Consider the following 10,993-nt stretch of genomic DNA (forward strand, 5'->3'; position numbering starts at 1 on the left):
TCACACCTGAGTCCCCTTGGCTGCTAGATCCTTGCCAAAAGCACACAACACACAGAAAGAAAATCTTGTTTGTTTTGTCTTTTTAATTTATTTTTTTTAAAAAAAAATTTAATTATCTATCACATTGCAGCTATTTTGGTTTCGTTTTCCAACAAGTGAGAGGCATTTCTTTATCATTTTCCTATTTGCATAGAATTGCTCCACCCACTTCAGCCTGTGACTTGAGACATTTTCTTTCTTCCTGGTATTGTTTTCTTTAACAACTGGTCTAGAGGCTACTGATAGGTAAGAGCACGAGACTTTTTAATGCTAGAAAAGACACATAATGAATACAGCAAGATAATATAACTTAGCTACTATTTTGGCTAGCTGTGTTCTATTTACTACTTCACAAGACATGTGTTGGGAGTGCAGTACTGATAAGGAATAAAGAAGAGTACATTTCAACAAAATTAAAGAGTGAGTATCTGATAACTAAGCCTCAGAATATTTATATAAGTTAATCAAATGTTGTGAGACTTCTACTGCAGTTTTATTCATTGGCCTACTACTCTGGAAATACATATAAACTTTGCAAAGAATTGGTAAGTGCAAACATGCAATCGAAAGGTGGATCAGTGTGCTTGTCTATATATAGTTAATCATTTTTAGCATGCAGCTGTGTACGGTTTTGGTGCTTGGTGAAACAACATGAAGGAATTAATTGGGAATGCGTTATTCTGACATGCTTGTTGGTTGATTACTATCCTCAGTGGTGTTGTGGATATTTGCATTGTCTCCCTTTTCTCCTCTGTGCATTTAAATTGAAGTCTGTACTCTTATGAGTAATGGTGTATACCTCTGGTTCTTCCTTACAACACTCAGCTTTATTGCCCTAACGTACTTTTACTACCCTTCAGCACTTCACTTACACTTTTCATTGAAAGAGGACAAGAGTACAAACTCATGGCAGTAAAGATAGATCGCAGGTGCAAGATAACATAACCATAGATATAAGGAGTGAGGCATGCTGGGAGACAGGGTGATGGGCTTAGTGAGACTATGAGAGGAGCTGTAAGAAAGGAGTGGCTGCTGGTAGTTCAGTCACCACTGGCTCCTTGCTCTGAGAATCTTGCACCAGAACATGACACAACATTGCAGAATCAAGGTAGGTGAGGAAGCATGAAGCACAGCTCCATGTTGTAAATGAAGCCAACACGAGCATGTGATGCATTGCAGCCCATGCGTAGCATGAGAGCCTGGCAGTGTAAGAACAGGACTGGCAGTGAGCTTCAATCTGGGTTCAAGGTCTGCCCAGGACCCAAGCTACCTACAGCACAGGTCCAAGGTCTGTCAAGAAGAAAGAGCTTGGAACAGGGCTGCAGTCCATGGCACAAGCTTGAATTTCCAAAAGCAATGGGTAGAAAGCATGGCTGGAGATGAGGGTGCTCAGGGTCGTTAAGGCACTTTACAGGGTCGTTACTGCACTTAAGACACTGACAAAGACAAAACTGAGAGCACCATGTGACTAACCCAATTCTTAGTGCCAAAAAGAACCCCAGGGATTACAGGATGCAGCCAGAGGGAGGGTATTGAGACTCTGCCTGTGCTGCCCATCTTGCTTGTGGATTTCCTCCTAGGATAGTATGGAGCTGCAAGAATCCCTTCAGCGGAGACAAAAAAGGGAGTCTGTAGTTTATGCCAAACTCAGATCACCAGCAGTTATGATGAGGGAAAAACTCCATGTATTCTAAGGGCTGTATATTTTGGCTGTATATTTTGTTTGCACTGTTTAGAAGCAAAAAAGTATTTCCTGCTTGAAATTGCCAAACTTTGGCCTCAGGAGATGTAGTTGTTCTGTAGAGCAGTTCTGTGGCTGAGAAGTTCATGCTTGACAATCACTTTCAGGTGGCCTAAATGCTTTACCATTCCAAGGCCAAGAAGGAAAATACAACAATATGTCATCAGAATTTTAATCTTCTTAAACCCTTGGTGGGGTCCATGGTGTGGTCTGAGTTTTGGTAAGAATAATGTAAGGGAATAGCAATTCAGCTGGTAAGTAATATATCCACAGAGAGCTCTATTAAATGACATGATTGTTCCATCCTACGTATTGTTCTTTCTTTTTTATTGCTTCTTCACTGTCTATTGGAAAATGGTGGAACTTGAGGAGGTGGGAAAGGCCCAAATGAGTCTTATGGCATTTTCTTTATTCAAGTTCTCTGTTCAAACCACACGTTTTGCACTTTGGATGGCTATCATCCAAAGATGTACTGAATATTTCCCACTCTACATGCTAAAGAGCAATGAAGACCTCAATGCCTTGCTAAAGAATGTGATCCTGTTTTAGGAATATTCGTTTGCTTGTGTTTCGTTCCTCTCAGGAATTCTTATTTTTTCTCATATCAGGTCAGCCTTTTCCAGGAGGATTACAAACAACTTGCCCAACATGACAGTTTGGGAAGTTTTATCACGTGTGCGCCCAAGAAATATGAGGGAAGTCCTGTTCTTGAGTATTCCAACATGTTTTCTTACTGCAGTGTGGCTTACAGGTAAGACAAAACGTATTCTATCCAGTTATTCAGTTCAGTTGTAAAATATAAATAAGTACAATATGTAAGATCAGTAGAATCAGTGAAATGAAGAAAGCAGAAGCTATGGAATAGGCAGGAACTGTGTTCTAGTTCCCGTTTCTCTCAGTTTCTCTCAGTTTCTCTCTCTCTCTCTCTAAAAAAAAAAAAAAAAAAAAAAAAAAAGGAGGAGAAAAGCACCTTTTATTTTCCTGCATTAGCATATAAAAGACAGTGACACCAAGCTAAATATTTCTTCTGAGGATTACCTTAGCTGCTGATCACTAGAGGACTGTTGTCCATGGTGAAAAGCCCCTTGTGGAGAGACAATAAGCAAAATCTGACTTTGGTGTAGGCATATGCTTCCAATGGGAGTTTACCTTCTGTGTCACCCTTACATTATTTATTTTAAACCCATGACTGATTCTTTCTGGTCAGGAGTTAGCTAGAGTTTAAACCATTGATTTGAACCACATTAAAACTTGCTGTGATGAAGTTTCTGAGGTAGTTCTCCAAATAACTCTTTCAGGGACAAGGAAAGATCAAGATAATGACTGCTACTGTTCCAGCCCCAGTTTTCTTGCCAACACGCACACTGCTGATGCATCCACCAGGAAATGGCCTAGAGCAACTTGCAATATCAAACCACAGTTCTGCTTATTACTTTGGCACAACATCTTAGTGTACAGTTCAGTGTCAGTTATCCTGAGATATCACACCTGCACTTCATGTCATATTCCCATTTTCTGATGGAAGAAATGTAATGTAGATCCTGTCTGAAACAGTCTAAAGTGGGGCTTGGGACAGCACTGGCCATCTCAAATGATGGGAGACACTTCAGTCCCGCTCTCGGTTTTCAGGGAGTAAAAGTAGTTGTGTTGTCACATCAGAAACATGGAAAAGGCACAGTCAGTGTCTCACAGGTGCCATAGCCAGACTGAGTGAAGAACAAAAGCCTGTACAGATTGCTTTCAGGGTGTGATGATTGTTGCACAGATCTTTGCACCTCGTGTTGGTAATTTGCTCGCTGGTCACTGAGCTTTCAATTATAATCCTCCCAGTAACCTCACCTATTGTCTGCCTGAAAAAAATTCCTGTCCCAAATGCCCCTGTTCTCCAGGACTGTCTAACATGACTGACATGAGTAAAACCTGGAAAGGTGGAAATTCTAATGTGTGTATGTGGCTTAAGGAGCTCCTAAAATTGACTCAATACTCTCCTTATCATTGAAGGGGACTGAAGAATTCTAGCCTAGAAAGTACATTTTTGTTTCGGATTAACCTAACGCTGAGAATTTTTGTCTAATTTTTCCATCCTTAGAATGGTTATATTTGCAGAGAAAATCAATGCTCCCACATTTTCCTTGCAGGTGAATCTATCACCATCACCGCTGATCCTTCAGTTGCCCTTGTTGGTGAGCAAGTAACTCTGTCTTGCCAGCTGACTCCCAGAATCCTCTCCAACGCAAGTGTGCTTTGGTACAAAGAGGAAAAGGAAAGAGATGCTCCACTCTGCTCTTCCTCCAGCCTGGATGGGGAGGTGGAACAGTGCCAGCATGAAGAACAGTGCAGGATTAAAGGGCGCTGGGAGAGAAGAAGATTTCTCCTGACTATCCAAAAAGCGCAAATAGCTGACAGCGGGGTGTACATTTGTGTTGTAAGTGGCAACGCTGTCTCCCAGAAGGCTGTCACTCACCTTGATATTATAGGTAAGAAGGGAGATTGCTATGACCGTGCTTAGTTCAGTTCCTATCAGGACTCTTTTGCTCTGTCTATACCTTGCTCAGCAGTTGAGATCTTCCCCACAGTGAATTAAGGCAAGACATGCTGGAAAACCTTGCTTCAGGTCTGACTGTCTAAGGTCTGGGTGCAGAAGGAGCAAGGTGTTGTGGCTTGTCGTGTGGGAAAACAGTGCAATGGGGAACAGCATTATGATGCTCAGTATTCCTGTGTCAGTACTGATAGGGTTTTGTGCTCTGGGATTATTATTCCTTCCTTCCTTCCTTCCTTCCTTCCTTCCTTCCTTCCTTCCTTCCTTCCTTCCTTCCTTCCTTCCTTCCTTCCTTCCTTCCTTCCTTCCTTCCGTCCTTCCGTCCTTCCGTCCTTCCGTCCTTCCGTCCTTCCTCCCTCCCTCCCTCCCTCCCTCCCTCCCTTCCTTCCATTTATTCATTCATTCATTTACTTTTATTTATGAACATGCCACCTGCTATTTTTTTTACTGGACAAGACAGAGAACAATTCCTTATTATTCTTTCTTTCCCCACTGTTCCTTTTCAATTGGTCTGTATTACATCCCCTCTCAGTAATATGGAGACTCCCCTGTTTTCTCAAATTTTCATATAGTATTCCTGACTTCTCACCATTCCATTTCCCTGTGGTTCACCATGTGTGGTGTCTCACAACGGTGCTTTTCCTTGTAAGATTCTAACTAAATGACCCTTTTGTCTGGCCATGTATGGTAGTTCCTATGTGCCATGAATATTTAGAGCAGTGTATTGACACTTTCAGATTTATTTGTTTCTTTTTGCTTTTATATAACTTACTTAGGAGTTATGCAGAGTACTTTTTCTGTCCCTCATTTCAATAACTCCATTACAGCAATAGGGAACAAACCAGCTTTGGTAAAGGATCAGCAAGAGGAGAGCTTGTGTCGCTACACATGTAATTCAAAAGGATGGTACCCAAAGCCTCAAGTCATTTGGACAACCTATGGAGGAGGCAAAAAACATATGGAGATCAAGACCAGCGTCACCTGGAGTGAGACAGAACTTTTTGTAGTACAAAGCATCATGGCAGTTCCTTGTGATGACGTAGATGTGAAATGTGTCATTATGCTCATCAAAGAAAAGATAAACCAAACTGGTAGGTTCCTAGAATCATTTTGGGTTGGAAGGGACCTTGAAGACCTTGTATTCCTAACAACTTTGATGTGGGCAGGGATGCCACCCACAAATTAAGGGTTTCAGAGATTTCACTCGTTTTTAAGAGTGTGAATATGTGTGTTTTTTTGTGTGTGCAGGGTTCCTGCACTCAGGAAACTGGAAAAGATAGTGTGATTCCAAGGGAGTCTTCTTTTTTTACTGTAAATGCCACCTCAGTCATGGAGAACAGTGACAAATACAGCTTTCCTAATGTCTAGCCAGTAATTTCTATTATCTGTGCTGAATTTATTGAAAAGCTTTTTGTGAAAATCCGTCTTGGTTCAGGCAGGAAGTTACACATTTGCAAGTGAAAAAATAAAAATTCTTCCTGTTGCTTCTGAAATTTTTAAAATTAAATGCTCCAAAGCCAGATGTGTTTCATGGCAGATGAAGCAGCAACAAAGCTGTGGGTGCTCTGTGAAATCTCTTTCATGTTGTACTCGTTATTTCTGTGTTATGCCCAATGCAAGAGTGATCAGTTGCCTTTGTTACAGGTTCTTTGAATGAAATAATTAGGCAAAAGCCAAGCACTGTACGTACTTGTATGTACAAGAGCCAAATGAGAGGTGTCTGTGTAAATCCCAAGGCTATTTCGGATATTTTCCCAGGAGAACATCTATCTTCATTGACCAAGACAAGCATCCTAGAGGAGAAGTACAATATTTTTGCAATAGAAAGCTCTGATGAGATACATGGTGGACATCTAGCACCTTCTGACTTGACAACTAATGGGGAATCCTATTTACATATTGTTCAACAGTCAGGTATGCAGCAATTAAGATTTATTTCTTTTATTTTTTATTTCTTGTACTTAAACCTTTTATGTTGGAGAAAAGTGCCCTCTTTTCACATTATCCTACCCTAATAAGAAGGATGGGCCTAATACTGTGAATTATTTCACCCTGTTTCCAACAACAGTCAACAGTTGACTCAATTCAGACAACTATTGCTCAATAATCTGAGAAAATCAGTAGCTCTATAGATACGATATCGTGCCATCCAACTTCTGTTTGCAAAGGGAAGAGCACCAAGGGATGCCAGGAAAGCCAGGAAGACAGCGGGTTCCTCAGCTGAGTGCATCTATCCTGTTTCCCACTGTGAATATCTACTTCTTAATGCTGACAGATCTTTTGTATTAAGCTCGTTATTAAGAATTATTCTGACTGAAAGATGATATTGAGCAGCAAGGATAGGGCTGAGCTCCTTCAGAATCATGGAAGCATGAAATCATTAATATTGGAAAGGACCGCTCAGGCCATCTTCTGTAAATTCTACTCAGTCATACCTTTGAAATTCAACTTAAGATAGACCAATTTTATGGTATCACTTACAGCAATATTACTCGATTCAGAAATAGTCTGCTAAACAGGCAGGCTCTTGAATAACAGTGGAGACATGATTTCAAAATCAACATTCATTTAAAAACTCCCAGATACTTCCTTCCTCGTTTATCTCCAGGGTGTTTAAGAAGTGGTATAATACAAAAACTTCAGTACTATGTCTAAGCTTTCTTTAAAATATTTTGTGGTCCTCATCACTCTCCCAGATGAGTAATTATTTTAAAAAATGTTCTTCTGTTAACCATGTCCAAATGGCACAGATTAGATGACTTCCACTGCCACTCTACACCTGTATTATATTGCAATAAATTGTCATTTAAAAAAAAAAAATTGCTTTTTCTCCCTTTCTTAGGAAACCATGACTGGCTCTGGATTCTTTATCTCTTTTGCTTCATTACTGCAATAGGTAAGCTATTCCACCATGCCAGAGCCCCCAGTTTACAGTTCGTAGCAGAGAAATTTTGATAGCCTTCTCACCCAGAATTTCCAGCCTTCTGTTGTCCTCCCAAGTGGCACAGACATCCTATGTTGGAGATAACTCATTCTTTCCAAGAAACTCACAGCTCTGGATTCCTTCAAGAGAATCTTTTTGTTAATGAATTCACTCAGGAGTGGCTTCCACCTTCCAGATGCACCCCATAGCTTTCCATCTTCCAAAATCAACATCTTCCCTCACCTTCACAGAACAATGTTGTCCTTTGCCTCTCCAGTCCTCTGTGTTTCTAGCACCAAGACATTCTGAAGTTGGTTTTCTCAAATGAAATACCTTTTTCATTGTCTCATCTTTCCTTTTATTTATTTTATTTCCTTTTTATTTATTCTTTTCTGGCTTAGTAACGAACTACAGAAACATTCCTTATTAACTGGGCATCTGTCTGTTCAGATGTTATGAATTGGGTATCTTTTCACACTCCCATTTTTCCTTCCCAATGTGCAGAGTTCACCAAAACCAATTTTCATGTGCAAATATTTTAATTGAAATTGGAATTATATAGTTTGATAAGCTTACTATTACCTGGAGAAAATAAAAAATTGTCTCCTGTGTGCAGCAGAAGAGAGAATATGGTTTCTGCTTGTTGAGAATGCCAATGATGCTGAAGAACACTAAGAAAGCCTCTGGGGGCATTTTAAATGAAGCAAGATCTGCATCATTTTGTATAAATGTGAAAAAAAAAAAAAAAGAAAAAAAAAGAATGCAAATCTGACTTCTTTGGGGCCATAACATTCCATGTTTTTAGGTCTGTCATGACGGTAACAGTGTAGTTCCATTTTTAGCATTTGTACTACAGATTTTCCAAATGATCCTCTGGCATCCATTCATTGACACAACTGAGTTTTCTTGATTTTTTTTTTTTTTTTTTTTTTTTTTTCTTTTAAGTACAGATGTGTATTTCACATTCAGGTGTGAGATGACTTGATAGCATTTAGTTGGGATATATATCTCAGTTTCTGGCAAATTGCAGGGTTGATACAAATCGAAGTTTTAAGGAGTATGATTTTAAGATGGACCTTCCTGAGAAGAGATCTAAAATAATATTGCAACCATGGTGCTGGGAAAAGCTTTTGCTACTTCCCTTCTAACCACTGTCCCAAAAGACCTCACTGAGGGAGGAAGATGCAAAGTGTTATAAGGAAGGCAGGTATACAGCTGCACACAGACTTTCCCTTCCTCTAGAAAATGTCCAGTCCTTTGTTAGGAAAAGTCCTTATGAGTGTCAGATATCACAGACCAAAGAAGGAAGAATGCAATAGAGTGAGTGGATTGGTTTACAATGAGTATGTAGGACATATGTTCATTTGGTGGACTGAAGTGAGAGCTCAGAATGGCTGTCCTCATCTCTGAGGCAAGGCTGTTCTCCTGCTATAGTACACATTTGTCAGGGTCTGTAGAAATTTGTGGCAGGAGACCACAGTTCACAAACTGGCCAGAATACACACTAATAAATGCAGATCTAACAGGTGAGGTGGAACAACTATGGAAAAAACTCCAGGGAAATGGACTACCATTCCCTGAGAAGTAAGGAACCACTGAGGTGCTGTTTTTCATGTATTTTCATTTTAGCACACAGCGAGAGAAAAATCAGTGTGTGTGTTGATGGTATAATAACGAAGAATGGCCATGGAGTGAGTTCCATATTAGAATGAGGAATGTGCAAAGGTTTGTTCTCTCCATGGCCTCAGATCTCTTCTGTGCCCTATTGTGCATTTGGTATAGATGGGAGGATGTGCTTATGATATTAGGACTCAAATATTGACTGGACTTCTTTCTCAGTCGCATTTTTCCTGTGTCAAGATTTTAAGCACTGGACATTGAGAGCAAACAGCCCAAGGTACAGTATATGCCATGACAGAGCAAACAGGGGACTGTGAGGTTTAAGTCTTGGTCTGAGCCTGAAAGAAAGGGCAATTGAGATGTGATGTAGGTGTTACCTCAAAGCCACCATGCATGGGAAAACCCTGACTAAGTAAGGGGTTGGTGGAGGATGAGTGTGCCATGCTGAAGGCATCCCATCCTTTTCCCTAAAGTTCTAGGGAATGGGTTGCTAAGAAAGGTGTCCTGATTACTCTCATCAATATCTGTGTCCCCTTTTTAGAGGAGCTCCATGCACAAAGAAGAGCAGGGGAGGATGCACAGAAAGGTGAGTGCATGTAGGGTAGTGCCCCAGTGGCACTGTGCATGAGTGTTCTCATGAATACTGTAGGTCTACACCTTCATTGTGAGTGTGCTTTGTTGAGGGATTCCCATACTTCTTCCCAAGTCTTTCTGGACGATGTAGTGCTGAGCAACATTTCCATCCTTTCCTCTTTCCTTCTTGCAGAGACCCTGAAGAAGATTGGTGAGTAGAGCTGTCTCACTCCTGCCAACCCAACTGCTTGGCAGACTGTTGGGATGTGCGGTTCTGTTGGAGGTTGTAATGAGTTTGGCGGAGACTTTGGAGCAGATAAGAGTGATCCTCTTTTTCAGAGCAACTGCTGGCACAAAGAAAAGCAGAGGAAGATGCAGAGAAAGGTATGTACAGGAAGGACAGTGCGAGAATGCCTCTGTGCATGAGGAATTACAGCATAATGTATTGTTGGTGTAGTGTTGGTGTGCCTTGTTGAAGGCTTCCCACACTTCTTCCCAAGTCTTTATGGAGGATGGGGTGCTAAGCAAGGTATTCTTTCATTCCTCCTTTCTTCTTGCAGAGATCCTGAAGAAGAAGATTGGTGAGTGGAGCTGTCTGTCTGCTGGCTACCCATGCAACTGCTCAGCAGGCTGTTGGGATGTGTGGTTCTGTTGGAGGTTGTAATGAGTTTGGTGGAGACTTTGGAGCAGATAAGAGTGATCCTCTTTTTCAGAGCATTTGCTGGCACAAAGAAGAGCAGAGGAAGATGCAGAGAAAGGTATGTACAGGAAGGACGGTGCGACAATGCCTCTGTGCATGAGGAATTACAGCATAATGTATTGTTGGTGTAGTGTCGGTGTGCCTTGTTGAAGGCTTCCCACACTTCTTTCCAAGTCTTTATGGAGGATGGGGTGCTAAGCAAGGTATTCTTTCATTCCTCCTTTCTTCTTGCAGAGACCCTGAAGAAGAAGATTGGTGAGTGGAGCTGTGTCTCTGCTGGCTACCCCTGCAACTGCTCAGCAGGCTGTTGGGATGTGCAGTTCTGTTGGAGGTTGTAATGAGTTTGGTGGAGACTTTGGAGGAGATGAGGGTGTAAAAAGGACTGCTCAGAGAAAGCAGAGATGGGGTGGCAGGATGGAGAGCCTGGGCCCAGATGAGTCCTGTGTGCCAGGGGGAAGTGTTGGTTGGAGCAGGTGACTTGTGATCATTCAGAATGAGAGCTTTATGAGGAGGAGTGTGAATGGACTTGAGCCAATTCCCTGCCAGAGGCATTTGTTGTGCATGGCTGGGGTGGGCAACTCCAACGGGCAGCACCCTGGGACCTTTGCGGGTCTGGACCTGACTTGGATTCTTCGTTTTTTGGTGACTTCTTGAACTGGGCAGAGGAGCTCTGTGCCAAGTATGGTGAGTATTTCTGCTCACCCTCAGGCATTTGCAATGAAGGGCTTCCCATCCTGTTCCCAGAGCCTTTGTCAATGCTGGGGTGCTAAGTAAGGTGTTTCCCCCTTCCTCTCTGACTTTCTGCAGCGAGTCTGAAGAAGGAGAATGGTGAGTGGGACTGTAGCCTGGCAAGCCATC

The 10,993-nt window shown here is 41.6% G+C and overlaps 1 protein-coding gene across 2 annotated transcripts in view; it reads left to right on the forward strand.

The window, feature by feature from the left end:
- Window positions 1-202: 202 nt before the first annotated feature.
- The window catches only part of LOC122156492 (butyrophilin subfamily 1 member A1-like), a 13,798-nt gene continuing 3,007 nt past the window's right edge, over window positions 203-10,993 (forward strand). Inside the window, exons 1-10 of one of the 2 annotated variants that reach the window (XM_042811245.1) lie at window positions 203-285; window positions 370-459; window positions 2,389-2,531; window positions 3,919-4,257; window positions 5,147-5,410; window positions 6,078-6,233; window positions 7,162-7,215; window positions 9,404-9,448; window positions 9,629-9,646; window positions 9,775-9,819. In XM_042811245.1, the coding sequence (XP_042667179.1) occupies window positions 2,429-2,531; window positions 3,919-4,257; window positions 5,147-5,410; window positions 6,078-6,233; window positions 7,162-7,215; window positions 9,404-9,448; window positions 9,629-9,646; window positions 9,775-9,819 (1,024 nt within the window). In that variant the 5' untranslated portion in view covers window positions 203-285; window positions 370-459; window positions 2,389-2,428. The remainder of the gene's footprint in view (window positions 286-369; window positions 460-2,388; window positions 2,532-3,918; window positions 4,258-5,146; window positions 5,411-6,077; window positions 6,234-7,161; window positions 7,216-9,403; window positions 9,449-9,628; window positions 9,647-9,774; window positions 9,820-10,993) is intronic. The other variant, XM_042811246.1, reaches the window with a different exon arrangement.

This window comes from Centrocercus urophasianus, unplaced genomic scaffold (genome assembly GCF_019232065.1).
Source record: "Centrocercus urophasianus isolate 14NV4802_14NV808 unplaced genomic scaffold, USGS_Curo_1.0 seq_1233, whole genome shotgun sequence".
In the NCBI taxonomy this organism is placed as follows: Eukaryota; Metazoa; Chordata; class Aves; order Galliformes; family Phasianidae; genus Centrocercus; species Centrocercus urophasianus.